Source organism: Hyperoodon ampullatus (genome assembly GCF_949752795.1).
Source record: "Hyperoodon ampullatus genome assembly, chromosome: 2".
Lineage (NCBI taxonomy): Eukaryota > Metazoa > Chordata > Mammalia > Artiodactyla > Ziphiidae > Hyperoodon > Hyperoodon ampullatus.
In genome coordinates, this window is record NC_136915.1 from 108,332,298 (window position 1) to 108,352,486 (window position 20,189).

The 20,189-nt window shown below is 45.5% G+C and overlaps 1 protein-coding gene across 2 annotated transcripts in view; it reads right to left on the reverse strand.

Annotated features, from left to right (window-relative positions):
* ACP6 (acid phosphatase 6, lysophosphatidic) overlaps positions 1-13,111 on the reverse strand; it is a gene marked incomplete at its 5' end in the record, with an annotated part of 37,754 nt that extends 24,643 nt beyond the window's left edge. For both annotated transcript variants that reach the window (XM_079697604.1, XM_079697603.1), the window contains 6 exons: positions 592-724; positions 1,578-1,665; positions 4,762-4,841; positions 5,422-5,552; positions 5,671-5,799; positions 12,893-13,111. In XM_079697604.1, coding sequence (XP_079553730.1) covers positions 592-724; positions 1,578-1,665; positions 4,762-4,841; positions 5,422-5,552; positions 5,671-5,799; positions 12,893-13,111 — 780 coding nt within the window. The remainder of the gene's footprint in view (positions 1-591; positions 725-1,577; positions 1,666-4,761; positions 4,842-5,421; positions 5,553-5,670; positions 5,800-12,892) is intronic.
* Between the last annotated feature and the right edge of the window lie 7,078 nt (positions 13,112-20,189).

Sequence of the window (20,189 nt, forward strand, 5' to 3'; positions counted from 1 at the left end):
CGAACCCGTGTCCCCTGCATCAGCAGGCGGACTCTCAACCACTGCGCCACCAGGGAAGCCTGGGTGTCCAACTTTTGAATCTAGGACAGCATTTCCTATTGTGCGGTCTTCAGTATTTATTAGATAAACAAGATTCTATGGCTAAACAAGTTTGAGAAAAACAGACTTAAGGATTAACCAACTTTCTTTACTACAGGCTTCTCAGATTCTTTAATATGCTGACATGTGTACAGACTCCAAAAAGTGATACAATAAAGAGGGATTCCAAAATTTTTAGACAATAATCTCTCCCTACCATCATCCACCCCACCCCTGCCTGCCCACGTAATACACACTCACATTGTGAGCATTCTGGTGAATGTGCTTTAAGAAACTCTGGTTGAGAGTTAAATTTCTGGGATCCTAACCCAGTAAGGGGGTCCTCCTTGATTGTTCCCTAACCCTCAGTTCCCACGTCCATTCTGTCTGCAAGTCCTATCACAGCTGCCTCCAAGCCAGGAGGTCTCCACCCAGTTCTAACTCAGGAGGCAGCCCATCAAGCCTCCCCCAGGGTCCCCCACCACCAGGGCCCGAGGAGGACAGCCAGCCCACCTGCTCAGCAGCCATGTTGTCCAGGAGGGTGAGGAAGTCTACTCCATCGCTACTGGCAATGCCCATCCTTTCCTTCACCTTCTTCAAATCCTCTGAGATCCCTGGCTGCAAAGAAGCAGCCTGCCTCCGGCCTCTGCCAAAAAATAAAAAGTTATTCTTTATATTTCATCATACTGTATAGTGATTAACAGTTGACAAAGTGTATCTCATTCTTCATTTGGGATCTCATTTAACCTTCAACGACGACTCATTGGGGTTAGCTAGTATTATTGCCATCGCATAGATGAATAAACTAGGACTCTATGAGGTCAAATGACTTGTAAAAGGAAGTTAGTATGTACCAGGACTAAAATAATAACCTGGATTTTCCAAATCCCACTCTAGCATTATCAAAAACAGTGCAAGCATGGCCAGGTCTGCTTGAAAACAGCATTCTCCTTCTTCTGGGGGAACACATACTACATAGTCTTAGTGCAGACCAGAAATACCTGAAAACTGAAAAGTACCATCAGCCCAAACCAATCTGTCCTACACGGCAGAACGTTGGTAAGAAAAGGGGAAGCTGTGTCTTCTTCTGCTTGTCCACCTGGATTTGCAGTTTGATGACTGACTTACTCATCTTTATTTAATCATCTTTTCTGTAAGGTTCTTCATCTGCCCCATCTGAGAGCATTGAAGGATTGAAGAGAGGATAATGCTTGGTAAATGGCAAAGCCCCACTCATGGCTGTATACACCATCTTTCCAGCCCAGCGTGTGGCTCTCCCCAGGCATCCTGTACCTTCACTATTAGCCTGTCACTGTGAGTAAGAGCTGCCTCACTTCCTGGACAGTTGATGTCAGACCTGAGCTTAATGCAATCTCTTTCATCCCTTATCCACCAGCACAGCCAGCCTGGGCAGGGCCTCAGTTCAGGAAGCGCCTGCCAGCTAAGGTGGTAAAATGCTGCCTGTTCACCCCTGGTGAGCAAGAATCAGGGGCAGTTACCTGGTTCTTTCCCGGAGGCTCCGGCAGTTTTGGTAGTTTGGGTACAAGACTTCAGAGCTGGCTTCATCAGTGTGGATGATGATGGGTCCTGGAAGGAATGTGGGAAGCACAGGTGGGAAGAGGCTTCAGCTTGTTCTTCCCAGCAGCTCCACCCCCTTCTTCTTCTCTCTGTCTATACAGACGGAGCTGCTCCCAGAAGCAGATCATCCCCTTAAGGACAGTGAATGCCTTCAACATGCCCTGGCCTTGCCAACAGGAGCCCTGCTGCGGTCTGAGCAATGGAGAAAGCAGTAGCAGCCTTGTTTTGTCCAGCACAACCTCTCCTGCTGGGCCACCTATAGCCGAGAGCAGGTACAGGTGCCGATCAGACTGGCACGTCCATGACCCAGTTCAAAAAACATCGCCTCAAGGTACCACCAGTACCTGGGGATTCTAATAAAGAACGCGTCCTCCCTCACTTTATCAGAACTAGGTGACATTCTTGCTTCCCAAAGTCCGATCCTATAGGCCAATATGGTGACTGACATGACAATCTGAGAAAGGTGGCCACAGGGTCACAAGTTCTCTCAGACCCCATGGCCTCGCCCAAAAGAAAACCCAGGCTTCCAGATGAACTACCAGGAACCAAAGATTAGACTACAAACAGTGTTTCTTACAGACCTCGCAGCAGCTTGCTCCTGCTCAGAGCTCACAAGTACCCTTGTCCCATCCAACAATGCCCAAGAAAAGTGCTCTAACACCTTCCCAACCTTTGCTCTGTGCCAGAGATGGCAATGGCCTGTGGTAGCGCCCTGTTCTACACAGCTCAAGCCTCACCTTCTCTGATGGCAGAGAAGCTTTTTGGAATTCACTGAGGTCAATCCATGGAGTGATTAGGTGAATCTAAACCCCAAAGAGCTATTATTTCCAAACAAATTATTGATAGCCAAAACCTCAGTATTTAAAAGTAGCCTATGGTGACTTGAGTAGAATACCAGTATTCAGACACACTTTGTTGGTCTGGACAGAAAAAGGAAATCAGACTGAAAGTCATGAGTTTAGGCCTGAATCTATAACTAACCCGTAGGATGGCCCTGGGAAGTCACTTCCCTTCTCTGGGGCTCATGTGTAAATTGAAGGGATGAGACTAGTATCAGCAATTTTCAATTGTTTCTAAAGCAGTGGAAGCTTTCTTCTCCCACTATTAGATAAGGTAATAAAAGAGAAGGTGCTGATGGCTTCAAGGTAGGGGTCCAAAGTATAGTCTACCTGCATGCCCCAACCCCCTCCTTTTCTGTAGTTTCTGACCCCTCTGAAGAATCATGGGGTTCCGCAGGAAACATTGTAAAAAAGAATAGACCAAATGATCAGAGGCCCTCTCCAGAGACACATGTTTTCTGAGAAGCAGGAGAGCACAAGAGTGAAGAGTGTGGATTGTGAAACCAGACTGCCAGAGTTTAAACCCCAGCTCCTCCATTTACCAGCTTTGTGTTCCTCAGATAGTCATTTAGCCTCTCTGTGCCTTAGTTCTCTTATCTGTAAAATGGGGATAATGTTACCTACCTCACAGGGTTATCACAAGAATTAAAGAAGTTAATATCCGCAAAGCTCTTAGAACAATATTTGATGTATAGTAAGTCCTTTAAATGTGAGAATAATAGTAATTACGATTTAAACCTCTAACTAACACGTGATAATTCCTACCTGGTACCTGACACTAGTGTCTGGATAATGGACCTACAGTTTATGATAAATAAGGCACATTTGAGTTGGCACTCAGATATGCATTGAATGAATGAAGACCAAACGGTGCAGACCAACACCTTCCAGCTTCCCCCCACCAGCCTGATTCTCTGTAGTTTACTCAAAACCTTCTGGGCCTTCTCTAGGATTTTACTCTTGAAACAATATCCCAAAGTTGCACCAATTCCACCAATGGTAGCACCTTGTGGGGTTCTTAGGTCTATTCAAATCCCTTGATACTGGCCAAGGCATAGAAGTAGCTGTGACAGGAGTCAAACTGGACTGTGAGGATGTCTGGGTCCAGTGCAGGGAGCAGCTACCCAGGCAGCCACACCAGAGGCTGGCGATGATACCACTTCCTTCCTTGCACCAAGAAACACCTTTCCTACCTCAGTTACACTTTAGGTGGTTCTGAGGAGAGGACATTTGCCTTTTAGAACCTGAGCAAGTGAACAGCTTTCAGAAGGCCAGGCACTATGGATTATTCCTAAACTCAGGGGCTCTCAAGAGGTTCAGAGCAGCCCATCTTGTTTGCTTTATGTTACTTAGGCTCACTGTTTGTGTTCAGCCAACTTCAGCCAGAATTAGCAGCAGTACCCAAGCCAGCTGGGGGCAAGGCCAGCCTCCTTTGGCCTGGAGGTTCTGTATTTTACAAATTTTTTTAAAGCCTGATGGAAGTTTTATCTCTATTTGAGATACTGCTACAGAAGCTAAAGAAAATAACAAGAACCTCTGCCTTATGGCATCGTTTTAGTATTTTAATATTGGTGAGGTCATGATGATCTGAAACTCAGACCAGCAATTAAATATAAATTTCAATCAATTACAAATGACAAGATATGGCTTCATTTGATAGTCAAAGGGCCTCAACACATGAGATACATAAAGGAAAATAATAAATGTAGTTCTTGGTGGTGAAAAGGTTGAGAATCACTAGCTGTGCTCATTCACTGGCTGAATAGGTCAAAACCCAAACTCGACAGATTTTCTTAACTAGGAAAGGCGGTACGGAATACTGTTAATACCATCTGGGTCATGCTGTGGATTATCACCAAGACCAGGGCAGTAGCAGCAGACCCAGGTCCCAGCAAAGTGTCCCTCCTGCCCTCCTTCCTTTTCAGCGGCATCTCTACTGAACAAAAAGGCCCCAGTACTGTTCACAAGACCTGGCTGGGGCTGCCTCACGCAGCTTGTGTAGACGCTTGAGAGAAGAAGTCAGGAGCCAAAGGCGCATCAGAGCAGCTGACGCATTGCTGCAGGTGTGCAGGTCAGGCTGGCAAGGGCAGCAGCAGGCCAGACAGGGAGGGGCCTGCCAGAGGAGTAGGTACACCATGGAAGCTACATGAGCAGGAGGAGAGAGACCAAGGGGACAGATACCAAGAAAGAGAGAGCGGGGCTTTGGAAGTGAGAAGAAAAGGCTCCTCAGGGACAGGGGCTGACTCATTAGACCCCAAACTCAAACCTTCTTTCTGACATTGGAAAAGGCCAGCCAACAAACACCGGGTAGACTCCAGATTCCGATATATGTTAGTGGAACGAATGCTGGGGAAAAAACAAAAAGGTAGATTAACTCATAAAAGGAAGATTTATATGTACACTCCACCTTATTCCACAGAGCAGCTGGGAGGCTTTAAAGACTACAGAAGGGGAGCTATAGGGCAGGGAAGTATCCTTTATCTCTCTGTGGGATGGCTGCCCAAGGGATCTGAAGGCCAATGAATGTGACCTCCGGTGACCACTTGTTCACTGAATCCTACTGTACTAGGGTAATTGCTCCCAGACTACCTTGGAGGTTCTAACAGGGGAGAGCAGCTTCTCGTATACCCTTGACCAGAGAACGGTCCTCCTCTATTGGGGAAGGTCGTCCTCTTCGACCGAGCGTGCAGCTTCGGGAGGGACACACATGGAGAGGTGGGAGAGGAAGGGGACACCCGCGTAGCTAGCCAGATCAGCAGAATCAAACCCTGGTGATCAATGGGATGACAGATGTCACAGCCAGATCACCCTCACATCCCCCCAGACTACCTTGGATGAGAGTGGGAACCACCTGGGGCATCAGGGCAGGTTTTCTCATGCTCAGGACCTTACATTGGGTGCAACATCCCTTTTTCAAGTGACTCACAAGACCTCCAGTGGGTTGAAGGTTGGCGAAAGAAAGGGGATGTCCTCCACGTAGTTCTTCCTCAGCCTCTCTCCCAGGGCAAACATCTGCTGCATGCCCACCTTGGTCAGCTGTCCAGCAAACATGCCCCCCTGAGGTGGGGGAGGAAGGAGAGAAGAATGAAAACATCTGGTGGCCTGCTAACCTCAGGCCAGAGCAAACCATCACAGCTCTGCAGGGGGCTTCCCAGAGCAGGGAAGCATCGCTCACCTTCAGCGTGGTCTCGTGGTACCGAGAGTCGAAAGGAGAATGTGGTTTCGGGCCACCAGCTAGATTGGTGACTGTGTAATCAAACCGAGTTTGGGGTGGGACCTCTAGTAGCTGGGGTTTCCACTCTACCTGTTGTGACCACAATAAACAACACATTGTTTAAAAAGGTTCTTGAAACTTAGAGCATTAATATCCAGCAGCACATAGCTAGAATCACACTGACACTAGACAAGCAAACTTCCTATGGGAAGGAAGGAAAGAAACTTTAACTCCAGCTCCAATTAAGGGAAGAAAAGACTGCGATTTATTATTCCAGGTGTGCTCAGCCCAAGTCCTGTTATTGCTACACTAGTACTCACTGTTAAGGTGTTGCTCTGGCACTAAGCCCAGACTGAAGTAAAGGGGAGAAGCAGCCAGAGTGCCGTGGCGAATGAATGAATGAACTAATGACGGAATAAGTGAATGAATATGATATAATCTCAGTGACCATATACTTAAGAATTTTTAAGAAATCAACCTGCAGGCTTTTATGGCCCCTCCTTAAGGACTCTTGTAACTACTACGTATTTCCCTTCCTTTCATCCAACTTCTCAAATAAGTAGCTGCCCTCTAAGAAACCTTCACTTCTTCACCATCTTCCTTTATTCCTTGCAGTCTGGCTCCTGCCCCAACTGTACTGATTTTCAAAACATAACAAGTAGTCATAGGCCTCACAGCTCCAACTGCCCATAAAATGATTACACGCATTGAGTCCGATGTGATGACTTCAATTTTAAAAACAAAAGTCTTGGGTTTCCCTGGTGGCGCAGTGGTTGAGAGTCCGCCTGCTGATGCAGGGGACACGGGTTCGTGTCCAAGTCCGGGAAGATCCCACATGCCGCGGAGCCGCTGGGCCCGTGAGCCATGGCCGCTGAGCATGCGCGTCCGGAGCCTGTGCTCCGCAACGGGAGAGGCCACGACAGTGAGAGGCACGTGTACGGCAAAAAAAAAGTTTTTTCTTCTAATCCCATATACCAGCCCCTCTTCCCAACTAACTATGATTCTCAAGGCTACCCCAATTCTCCTAGTTCCCAAGACTCAAACCTCTGACTCGCCCCACTGCTCCCCCATCCCCACCCCAAACCCTGTAGATCACTGGCTAGAAAAAATGTTACTCCCACTGGTCCTTCTTTTATCTTATTATTAGAGTATAAAACCTTATTACCTCAGGCAAAGTGCTGTGACAGGCTCTCTCCCTCCCACACCCCAAACCATATATACATAACCACCTGATTAATCTTGCTAGGCCACTCTTATCATATCAATAACTTTTTCCTAATGTTCCAAGAGGGAAGCATCTGCCTTTCAGGACTTTTGGCCCAGCCTCTGTCCCCAGCTGTACTGCCACTACGCCTTTCTCTTCCCCTACCCAGGCCAGACCATACCCCCCGCTTCCTCTACATCTTCTTTCAGCTTGCTTCCCTTGCTCGGAGGGACTCCTGTCCCTCTCTGTCCATCCAGCTTCTCTCCAAGGTTCAATGACAGCTCAGGCCTTACCTCCCCATCTGTGACTGCTCCAGCTTTCAGTGGTTGCCTTCTTATCTGAATTCCTACAGCACTTACAATATATAACTCAATTTCTTACTGCTTCATTTTGTTTTAAAACTAGCATTTGAAAACCTACAATGTCACACAGCATTGTATTTATCTTGGTGCCTCCCAGAAATATCCCAGGAGATGGCTACTGGGAGTCCCAGGTCCATTCTTCCAAAAGGCATTGTCTCAGCCTCACCTGCACCTGGTCTCCAAACACCTGAGCCTCTTCCCCTGCTGGTGCTACAGCAACTGATATCAGAAGATTGGGTGTTCAGAGCTGAGACCTTCTTCTTACAATCTTTTAATCACTGCTCCTCCTTTCAAAGTTCTAATACTATAACTTCCCTTCATAAAACCCTTCAAGGGCTCATGGCTGCATGATGGCCCCTGCCTCTCTCTCTTCACCGATTCTTCCGTGCCCTACACCCTTCTCTTCTAGCCACACAACTCTGTTTCCTAGAACACGATCCCCACACCTCCTGGCCTTTCAACCTCATGTTCCTTCTACCTGGAATCTTCTTTTCCCTTTCGTCTGGAAAGACTTCTGTTCATTCCACAAAACAGCTTAAGTGTTCCCAAAAGCTGTGACCTTGGCCCTGTGCTCTCACAGCAGCCTCAGTGGATCTTTTTGGTAGCCTTTACCAAACTGTATTAGACAAGTCCCTTTACTAGTCTGTCCTGCTCAGTAGACTTAGCTCCTGAGAGCAGAGCCTGTGTCATCTATTGACCTCTGCATTTTGGATGTCCAAAAAAGGGCCTGGCACACAGTAGGCATAATTAACAGCTCCAACAGGGAATTCCCTGGCAGTCCAGTGGTTAGGACTCTGCACTTCCATTGCAGGGGGCACAGGTTCCATCCCTGGTTGGGGAACTAAGATCCCACAAGCTGCACGGCCAAGGGGGGGAAAAATAGCTTCAATGATTTGCTAGATCCTGTGGAAGATACCAAGATTGAGATAACATGACCCTGCCTTTTTTGGATTTTCCGGTTAGTAGAGACAGCAAGCTATGTATGTAAATGATAGCAGAACTAAAATAGAAACTATGTGCTACAAGAAACCAGAGGAAGGCCACAGTAGTTCAAAGGCAAGACAGACCTTCTCTTCTGGCTGAGGATTCAGGAAAAGTTTCATGGAAGGAATGGTATTTGAAATGAATAGGATTTAGACAAGCAGAGACCAGGACTTGAGAGTAAGACGTAGGTAAGAAGAGAGGGTGGTATTCAGAATTCTAAGAATAGGTAGAAAGCGTGAGCAAAGCAGAGATGGGGAAGAATATATAGAGGAAAGAAGTGGCTTGGTTTGCCTCAACCTGGGAGTGGTTTTCAAACTTTTTAATTAGCAGATATCAGGTTGAGTTAGATTTGTATATTTAAAGGCAAAAACTGGAGTTCCTCTAGTTGAAGTAGAAGTGGGAACTCAGAACCCCAGCCACTCAGCATCCCCTTCGCCAGCAGGCTCCATAGAATAGTTTGAAAGCCATCAGTATAGATCACAATTGAAATGGAAAGACTCAACGCAGAAAAGCCAGTTTCAAGATGTCTGCCATAGAGCTGGTGAGAGCCTAAGGCCTCATCTAAGGCAGCAGGAATAGAAGGGGTGGATTCAAGACTTTTGAGTCAAACCTGGCAAGTGAGTAGAGAAAAGCTTTATTTGGAGGCTATATTGGTAGGTAAACAAGAAAGAATAAAGAGAAAATGACTGTGATTTTGAGTCTGGGTGCCTAAGCTAGTAAAGGGTAATGGAGGAACTCCTTGACTAAAACTAAGGCCAAGACAGAAGAATAGCTGACAAACTGAGTTCAGGTTTGTACAATTAAGTTTCAGACACCTCCTTTGAGTTCCCAGCACTCCCCACATATTCCTATAATTGGAATCTGTTTTGTCTCTCTCCTTCATCACATTGTAAACTCTTTTCTCTTTTACAGCTGAGATTGAATTATCCATCCTTGTAAGCCCAGTGTCTAAGCACAGGTCCTGATACCAGGTCCACAGGGCCCGCTCAGCCACACTAAGAAACCTCCTCCTGTTAGGTGCATTCACCAACAGAGGATCTCTGGTTTTCCTAGGAGATGACTCCTGGGGTCTAGGTCATGTCAAGTCTAGAGTACACATTTTCAAATTTTCAAGGATGGATGATACATGAGCTCCATACATGGTGTCCATCCCACATACACACTCTCATTCTTGTGCCTGCTTTTCAGCTTCGCAGTTAGTGGCAAAGACTAACTTTATAATTTTATTTATTTATACTCCATTTTCAAGAACTAACTTAAAGTAAGTGGTAGCAATACCCAAAATATAGTAAGATAAGCAATTCAAAGTAGACAAGAAAGACAAAAGCAAATGAGTATATAGGGACCAAAATATGGATACAGTAATAAAGTTTCTCAAAAAAATACATGCTATGAAGATCCATATACTTACTGTAGGTGGGCCAAAAGAGTCAGCACTAAGCTTTCTGGCTTTTATGTACAAGGAGAAACTTGATCAGCTACACAAGCTTAAAGATAAAAGCAAGGCAACTGTTCAGGAGAAGCACACCATTTCTCATGCTAACAGACAAACTCCTCCCAAGGGTCCTCATAAAGAGGATATAATGAACATCTTTTCAGTAGTCGCAGCAATGAGTTTTGTGGGATTGTTTCTCATTGTTCCCTCGACACAGAATGATAGCATCTCACCAAAGCACATTTCCGTGAAGACAGTACTACACTGGGATCGATATGCTACATTCAGGTAAAAGAAAAAAAAATCTACGTAAAAGTAAACAAGAATTTCCAGGTGTAGCTTTTAGAATAAACTAATGATTTGAAACCTTGCACACTGCACAGTAGTATCACTGGGAAATTTTTTTTAAGTTACTGATGCCTGAGCCCCCTCCTGGGCTAATGACATCCAGATCTGGGGATGGAGCCTCAGTTTTTTAAATGCTACCCAGTCCAGATAATTCTAAGGCTTCACCAGAGGACCTTTTACCATATCTGGATGCTCTGGGTCAATTAAATCAGAATCTCTGGGAGACAGACCTAGGCATCAGTATTTTTTAAAGCTCCCCAGTTGAGTCCAACGTCCCACCAAGGTTAAGAACCACCACTGCACAGGAATGAATGGATTGACTGGCACGTCCTTTGTGTAATGCTTCCTGAAAATTGCTGCTCTTAGTTGAGTTTTGAATAAGTATTAATCAACACTGATACTGACATTATCCTTCCTAGCTCATCTACACTATCAAATAAATTTGGACCCAAATGTCTTCATGAACAGTGGCGCTGGAATGGGTTGGACTTTATTTTATAAAAACTGAGGAATCTTCCTGGGTTGGGGGCTATTTTGCCATCATGTAGAGAGGTGCTGAGGGAAATCCAAAAGTAGGGCCAAATTTATCTTTTGAAAGCGTAGCTGGATCTAATCTAACAACCAGAAAAAACGGACAATCAAGTTCCAGAGTTTTATTTCCAGAGCACAGATACAACTTTTAGGAAGATAGGTTAATTCATCAGCCATTCAAGCCATAAGAAAACAACTCAATAAAACAATTAGTTTTAAACAATGATATTTTCTGAGGATTTGTGAGATAACTGAATGGATTGACTTGTCACAGAAGTTTATCTATAAACTAGTCAGAAGTCTGGAAATATCTACCAAAGGCAATTTTAGTTTTAGAATTGTTGTCAGAGTCCTTTCTGACTATAATTAATAGCAGAACCACGAAGATTAGAAAATACCAATAACAACCTCTACTAAATTGGAGCTTGAAAAAAAAACCTGAGAGAGAATATCCAGAAACAAGTTACAGGAGGCTGATGATACTTGCTTATAGCCTAAGTTGAACAAGAGTTGGTTCTACCCCTCGCTTTTATGCACAAGACTTTATACAAGATAACCAAAGACGTTCAGTGCATCTGCCTAAAGTCTAGAGAATGTGAGCAGGCAAAAGAGGTAATGTGCCTTATCTAATTGCAAAATAACACCGAGGACTCAGATTCTTTATATTTTGTGGCTACAAAGACAGAAATTGAATGAAGCCGGCAGTCTACCTGAGCTACAACTGCCGCTTCCAGCATAAAGGCAGAAGATACCTATCACACATCCACTGGCTCAGGAGAAAGCCCTAAAAGAATCTAAATGTTTTTCTGGGTCCTTTAGGGAGCACATATACTGTCTGTAGGAGGTCGAGGCCTAGACATTCAGACTTTTATTCACTGCCACCACTGATAACTTTGTCTTCTGTTCTTGTATGTTATTTTCCATACGGCCTTTCTGTACCGAGAATAAATGGCGAAGAAAGGGGAGTACATAAGAGATGGGCTATGTACAAAACTATAAGGAAAATTTAGTGACCTAATATAAAAAGGCAAAGTAAGAGACTGAAAAAAAGGTCAAAGTATCCAAAAAAAGGAAAGAAAGAAAGAGAAGGAAAGGAATGGAATTCAGGCACCAGATAGAATGTGGTATAGCCATATAGAAAGGCTAACTAGAAATCTGATAATAGAATTAAATGCCTGCCAAATTTATTCATTTCTGTGGGAAGTGCTTTAGAGGTTTGATTTCATGTGTAGCCAGCTTTAAAAACTGGGTTTTCATTTGTACAATGTGAGTTGTACAACCTTGAGGGTTTCTTAAAAGCAGCTATCACCATGAGTATGTCTAGTATCACATTTGGACATCCTGTTGAACCTGCTCCAACATCAACCTGGAGAACCAACAATGCAAAAGCACCCCACAGGTTAAGTTTGACACCTGGGTGCCTGGGGATTTCAGGTTTCCTATTTATCTTCACTAGGAAGACAGTTCTTTAATCACAGGCCTGCCTGCTATGAAAGGCCAGAGATCTTTACTGGCTGTCCCCACGAATCAAATCCAAAAAGGGTAATCATTTTCAAAACTGACTACTTGTACTTTAATTATAATTATCCTGACCAAAACCAGGTAGATTTTAAGACATAAGCCACAAGACTGAACAATTAAAATTTTTTTTTCCTACCTCAGATTCCTTCCACAATAGGTTTAGGAACCCAAAATAAAAAAGGAGAGCTCCAAGATACAGCACTTGTTACCAAAAAAATCTTCAGGATCTCAAATGGTATCCAGCAAACCCTGAGAGAAAGCTGCAGTAACATCTGTTCCCAAAGGTATTAACCTCTGTTATCCACTGTGATCCCAGTTAGGGTGGTTCCTGTCACAAAGGTCCCTGCAACTCTTTGACAACCGTCAAAATGGTCACACATAAATGCACTACACCCTTGTACTCAAGTTCCCACAAATACTTATTAGAAATGCAGAATCTCAGGCCCTACCCCACGTCGGCGGGATCAGAATCTGCATTTGAACAAGATCCTAGGAGATTTATACGCACCATGGGAAGCACACTACTATTTCTAGCTGTGCTTCATCACAGCCATCGGGGGGCGTAACTGGAAGTTTCCGGTCTGCCCAACAATCCGAGAGTCCGAGGGGTCTTGGGGGGCGGGGGCGGGCACCAGGCCAGCACCTTTGCTCAAACTGTTTTCCCTTTGTCTGGACCCAGCCCGAACCCCCGCTCCGTGAGCGTAAAATTCCAAAGGTGGTGTGTGTTGGGGCGAAGAGCCCGGCCCGCCACTGGTTGGCCACACAGTCCTCGCCCCGCCAGCCCCGCCGATCTCTCACCTGCTCCTCCCGCGGAAGCGCCTTGAGAGGGCTCCGCGCCCCGTGTCGAAACACGACTTGCACCATTTTCAACTCCAGCAGGCTTCGGTCGATGGAATTCTGGTCGTCAGCCCCCCGCTGCTCGGCCAGAGCCACCCGCCGCTGGTGGAGGCAGTACGCCAGCGAGGTCAGGACGCCCACCGGGGCCCACAAGCGCACCCTGAAGATCCGGGGGATCATGGGGGAAACCCCTCGGCTCCCCTCCGGGGTGAGGGTGCAGAAAGCGAATACAAGTCCTCCGCGATCGACGGGGCTCAGCAGCCGCCCCCAAGTTCCCGGGAACCGGTGGGCGAGCACATGCACCCGCTCAAGCTGCGACCGCTGCGACTCCCAGCTGTGAAGGGGACCCCGAGTGGGAGCGTGGGGGAAGAAGCGGAGGTGGGAGCAGCGATGACTCCCCGGGAGTTTTAACCAGGGTCGGGGTTGGCCTCTCCCGCCGCAGCCTGGGAGGGGGAGCGGGGAGCTCAGCTCCTTATCCTTCGTCCTCTAGGGAACCTTAAACTTGGATTCCAAGTTCGGCCTCCAGCACTCTTGACGGGACAGGAACCCGCCCAGAGTCCCTGGGCGGCAGTGACTCCATTAACACAGATCACTGGGCTCCACTTTTTTATAAGCAAGCTCCCACCCACTTTCTCACCCACCCGGGGACCTGCCCCAAGCGGGCCCGCGCAGAGGGGCACGGGAAAACGAGTCCCGCGGTGACTCCTATCCGGAGGCTCTGAGTTGAGAGAACTACAACTCCCACAAGGCTGCGCGCCGCGGGCCCTCCCCGGGAGGTATTACCCCGCCCCTGGCAGTGGGCCTATCCCCTCAGGCCGGCCCGTTGGAAGCCTCCAGGAACTGGTGGTCAGCGTGTGTAGGAGTGAATCCGCGAGTTTGCCAAGCTGATTGGGTAGGAGACATGAAGACGGGGTAGATAGAATTGGGTAGTGGAGCCGATTTATTTTGAGTCTGCTGAGTGTAGAAGACTTCCTTGGAGTCCTGGAAGTTAGAGTTCCTGAATTAAGAGCCAAGTACCGTTTGCGAAGGGCGGCACTAGGCGCTTTATATTTAATTTTCATTTGCTATCTCCCTTCTGTGTTTAAAGAGGCTTAAATCGTTGCAAACGTATAGAACTTCAAGCTCATTGATGTGTTTATTTACATCCAGAATATTTCCTGTGGAAAAATCCAGGCTCTGCGTGCAGATGTCCCAGTGACTAAGCACCTTAGGTAAGCCTCAACCACCTGCTGGTCTGGTTTCTCATGAATGTACAGCGGCCCCAAACCACTATTCCAGATCTTTGCAGCAGGGCACAATGAAACCATCTGTGTCTATCTCAAGGCAAAGATCAAGTTGTGAGGAGAGTCTGAATATGTTACATTAAAAAAAACAAAATCAACAGTCAATTTGAAGATCTAATTGGCTTTATTCAACTATTCATGATTAGGCAGCATCCCATCTAGCAACTAGAAGAATGCTGGGAGTGGTTGTACAAAATGGAAGGCTTTTAATAGGCAGAAAGAGGGTGGGGCAAGAAGGTACTAAAAAAAGAAAAGAAGGGTTCCCCTTCTGGGAAGGGGGCCCGCAAGGGTTTTATCATGCAGATTGCCTCTTCTGGGGGTGGGAATGGTGGTTGATGGAGAGGGACCACGTGACAGGTTACCTTACTGGTGCTTAACCAGAAAATTCCATACTGGTCCCTTAACATTACATTTCTGGGGAAGGCAGAAACTGCAATTAGACATGGGTACTAAACCTAGATAATAAATCTAGGTTTGGTATCATGGGCTTTAGCACTAGTGATGCCACTTTGGGCCTGTGGTTTTCTTTTTAACACCATCCAACCAATTCTTTTATCATTCTAAATTCTATCATTGAATCAAATTGGGCAAGATGTGAGGGCAACATACTTATGGAGTATGGCTCCTGATCTGAGTCTAAACTAGTTCACTAAGCTAGAAAACTCTGAATGTCCTACTGTTGGGAAGGGTCAGTTTGGAACACTGCACATTGTCACAGTTTTCCCCCTGGCCTAGCCCATGGACTCACTTCTCAGAGTCTTACTGTGTGTCCTGATACTATTAAAAACTGAAAGCTGTTTTTCTAGCTGAAGTAAGGTATCAGGAGCACCAGACAACTCAGCTTCGGAACCTGTGTAATGAAATGTAACCTCAGTGGGGAAAGCTGTTCTCAGCAGTTGAGTGAAAACATGGTATAACTTTAATGCAGAAGGGCCCTGGTGTTTGAGCAGCTTCAGCGGTCCTGGTTGTGCTAGCACATCAGAGCAGCTTCAAGGCAATGTAATGTTGGCCTCTGGATGCCATTCCCTTCTGCATAATGGACAGGCCACCCTAGTCCACACCCTTACCCTGGCAGCCTCAGCACAGACTTGTCAGGCATCATGAGCAGCACCTTTGACCTGGATGAGCCTGTGCTGCGGGGGTGCCCGTGTGTAGTTGAGGTGAGGAGCAGTGCTGTGGCTGCCTTAGCAACAGATCTCTGCAGGAAGCCAGAGCAAGTGAGGTTGGAAAATGACAGATTCCATGTGGCACTGTTTGTCAGCACATGGGAGACAACACTTGGGAAGCCCTGTAAATATTTGGTGTGTTATGTATGGTGGTGCTGGTAGTGTTAGTAAATTGCAGTTTAAAAGAAAGGGTAGAAATCCTGAAATCATGCTCTGGGTCTGCAGAGTGGCAAGGGTGGGGGGTGGTAGGCCGTGGGGGACTGAGCAACTGATATTGTGACCTTGGTTTTACCATCAGGCAGGTTTGGCTTGGGAAATAAGCCCTCTTCCCACCAAATTGTCCTCAGAGGGTTGGCTTTAATATTATGCCAAAACTGGGTTTGAATTATGAGATAAGAAACAACCACATTCACTGTTTTATCTCCAGTAGTGACCACAGTGCCTGAGTCATAAGTACTCCATAAATACTTGTGGAATGAAATTATAGAATATATCGTAGGAATGTTGTTGAGGACATTGTTCATTACATCACTTATTGCTCCCTATATAAATCGCCTCTTGAGAAATTTGTTTTAGTGTTAACATTAGAACAAACATTAAAACGTATGAAGATTACTTTTCCTTCACTTTTGCCTTGGCTGATAGGAAGCTTGGAGCTTAATTTTAAACTTAACCACAGCAAATATTTAGAACCTAATAGCTAGTGTAACTGTGATCTTTTCCTCCAGGATATCACCCTGGATTGGAAGGGGGCAAAACTGGAGAAAGGTCAGGCTGTTGCAGGCTTCCAGGTGTGAAACATTTAGGAGGCAGAGTTAACAATAGAGAGTGAGAGGGAGGAAGGCGTCAAGGATGACTTCTTAGTTCCTGGGTCGGGCAACTTGCAGAGGATGCCTTTTACCCGGAAGGAGGTTGAGCCGAAATTAGCAAGTTAATTTTGAATATGTACATTATGGGTTACCTGTGAGGCATTTAAGTACAAATGCCCTCTAGATTTCATGGATCTGGAACTCAGGATAAATTTGGAGTAGGAATGTATAGGTGAAACTCCTCCACGCATAGTTATTAATTGAAACAATAGGAGCGGTTAAGATTTCCAGGGTGAGTGAGTCGAGTAGGAGAGAAAGAGGGGGCTAGGACAGGACTCGAGTGCTACGGAGCAAGGGCTCGCTGCGCAATGCGCATAGAGGCCAATACTATGGCACTGGCTTTTGAGAAAAGAGCTTTATCTTGAGGTCGACTGATAAGGAGGCGGGAGGCAAGGCTCTCAAACCTGTCTCCTTGATCTATGGTCGGGGCAAAGTTTAAGGGGTTAGAGAAATTTCAAACCTGGATGGTGATTGGTTAGTCTTGAATTAGTCCATATGAGCTACTCATGCTGCTGGAAGCCAGGTTTTTCTTATTGAAGGACTTCTCACTTTGTAAAGGGCTCTGGTGGCAACATTTCGGGAGGCAAGACAGGCTTCGGGGTTCAAGCCCCACCCTAAGGGAGCCAATATAAAAGGTTACAGCTGCTGGCTGACGTACTCAAAGGATTAGAGTCCCAAACCCTGGGTTACAGCCTGCGATCTTTGGATTTCTCTGCTTGTCTATGTTTGTCGGTGACTGTTTTATTTGTGAGGAATTGGCCAGTAGGGTTAACTATTGGATGACTGCAGCAAAGCTTTGCTGAATCTGCTTCCTGTCATTTTGCTCTGGTTATCCTGAGGAAAAAACACCTCCAGGGCTTCCCTGGTGCGCAGTGGTTGAGAGTCTGCCTGCCGATACAGGGGACACGGGTTCGTGCCCCGGTCTGGGAAGATCCCACATGCCGCGGAGCGGCTGGGCCCGTGAGCCATGGCCATTGAGCCTGCGCGTCTGGAGCCTGTGCTCCGCAACGGGAGAGGCCACAACAGTGAGAGGCCCGCGTACCGCAAAAAAAAAAAAAAAAGAAAAGAAAAACACTTCCAAAATGGGGAATGTTACCAGCACCCCTGCTAATTTAACAGGAAGGGGGGAAAAAAGAAAGAAAAACATGATCATATCAATCAGTCTAAGGAATAGAGTAAGCACAGTAAAAATAATTAGGAAATATAAGGAGTAAAATCAGTGAAATGGGAGCTAGGAGAAATCATCAATTTCCAAATGGGAGGTCAGCATGGATTAAAAAGCAAAGCTTTGTGTCTTTAGAGTGATTTGACGAAAGACAGATTAAAGAGAAACAAAACAGGTGGGGCAACGTTATTAGACAAATAGATATTTTAGGAAGGTTGAGATTGTTAAGGCAGTAACAGGACAAACTGATTTTACAATATATAATTACTTGCAGTTTAAATAAGAAATACAATAGTCACTTGGCCTACATTTAGCCAACTGTAAAATAAAGCAAAAAATATTCCAAAACACAAGCAAAACTTGGCAAGAACATTTTTGAGAAAATAGCTCTTAAATACATCTAGAGAATGGCCTGAGAAGATTGAAGTATTTTGAAGATGGAGATAATGTTTCTAATGCAGATAATAACTAGAATCATCTGGGTATAGATCTCTATCAGTAAGTTTGTGCTTTGTTCTGTTTGTACCTGTCCTTTCTGATAACAATATGGTTCTTTTAGTGATGTGCTTTTATTCTGTAATTTTTAATGTATTATGTTCTTGGTGTTCTATTTGACTTCCTACTGTATATATATATATGGTATACTGGAGTTATGAAAAAGAAGAAGATTATTTTCTTTTGTAACACTGCCTGGCCCAGTATCGGCTGGGGTCAGGGGAAAATGGCCCAAGAATGGGTCTTCTAATTGTAAGACCATTTTACATTTAGACTTGGTTTGCAAAAGAGAGGAGAAATGGGACAAAATCAGCTTTATCCCTGTTTCTTACAAGGGAGGAGTCTTTTATAATTAGACACATTTTAGTTTTTCTTCATTGAGAATTTTAACCCTCTTTTGTGTGAGCCGAGCTATCAAGGAGCTAGCATTGAACTGCTTTTAAGTGTGTGTGTGTGTGTGTGTGTATCACACACACACACACACACACATACTATTTTGAGCAATATAGTGAAGGAAATCTGGTCAGCCAGCTGCAAAACTCAGACTTCACGGAGGGCTTGTTTTTCTTCAGAGAAGGAACTCCCAGATGGAGAACCCTTGGCTGTCCTACCGTCAGCTCTGCCTTGCACTGTGGTTATCAACTTTCTTCAGATCAGGAGTAGGCAAGCACAGGTAGTGGGCTCACGACGTTTGACCTCGACTGGTTTTTCTAAGTTATTTTGTTCAGCAGTTAAAACTGCTGAACAGTTCTCAGCAGCGAAACCTGAGTCTCTATATCAGAATAAAAATTTGCAGAAGATATGTAAAGTTATGGTTCAGAGGAAGGCCCTCAGAAAAAACCTGTTTTCCCTGAGTCAGAGCCAGAGATGATCTCAACTTAACTACATTTGTCTCCTCCTTTGGTGCCTCCCGCCATTCCCCCGCCTTATGAAGGGGGAAATCCCTCTGAGTGGTGCTGAGGCTTCCACCAGCAATCCTCCTAGAGCCCCAGGTCTGGCCCCAGCCCTGTACCCTTCCTTACCAGATAGTCAACAGGGTCTCCCCTCCCCATGCTCGCGAGGGTACTCAGTTTGACCCAGGGGGTACTCTGCCTCAGGCAGGGCAATATCCATGGAGACAAGTTCCCACAGGTCTAAATGACCAAGGTCAACCCAGGGGATCTGTATATGTGCCCTCCTCCTTTTCTATCTCTAATCTGTATAATTGGAAAAAAAACATATTTAAAGCGCAGCTTTCCATATGTGCCTGAATGCCCTACTCCCTTAGTTGAGGCAAGGTCTACTAACAAAATTAAATGACTTTCTCAGCAGAAAAAGCAAGCCTGCACCCTCCAAGCTGCACTATTACAACTGGGAGACAAGCCTCAACCAGAAGTCCCTGAAGAAATTCTACAAAAGGTAAGAGCATATGTTTGGGCTGACCCAATAGTAGCAGAACTCTGTCCAGGCACCAAGGCTCTAAATTTAAAGCAATGCCCTTTAAAGAGGTATGCGAAAGAAAGTATAAAGCCTCTGCTAACCACCTGTCTTAAATCCCAATTAATCTGACCTTGTCATTCCCCATATAACACTCCAATCCTGCCGGTATGAAAACCTGGGACAAAAGATTATCGTTTTGTGCAGGATTTGGGAGCCATTAACCAAATTGTAGAGGATACATTCAGTGTGCCAAATCCTTATACAGCTTTATCTGGAGACTTTTGCTGGTTTACAATTCTGGATGTAAAAGATGCCTTTTATCGCATATCCCTAAGTCCTGAGTCCCAGGAACTGTTTGCCTCTGAATGGGATGATCCAGAGACTAATATAAAACAACAATATTGTTGGATGGCACTCCCACAAGGATTTAAGAATGCTCCCACCATCTTCAGGGAAGCCTTAGCCAAGGACTTAAGGGACCTCCAATTAAATGAGGGAATGTTACTTCAATATGTGGATGCTAGTAAAACTAAGGAAGCTTCAGACCAAAATACAATCCTCACTTAAAATTTTTGGCAGACCAGGGATATAAAGTCCAAGGGAAAAGTGGTATTCTTAACCAACTGTAAAATATCTAGGATTTGAGTTATCAAAAGGACAAAGAAACTGCCGGATCGAAGGGAAGCATTAGCTAGGGTGGTTGTACCCACCACCAGAAGGCAACTGCAAGGATTCTTAGGAATGGCTGGGTTTTGTCATATTTGGATTCCTAACTTTGGACACATGGCCAAACTCCTATATGAGGTTCTTAGAGGAAATGACAATGAACCATTAAGCTGCACTCCGGAATGCCATAAGGCA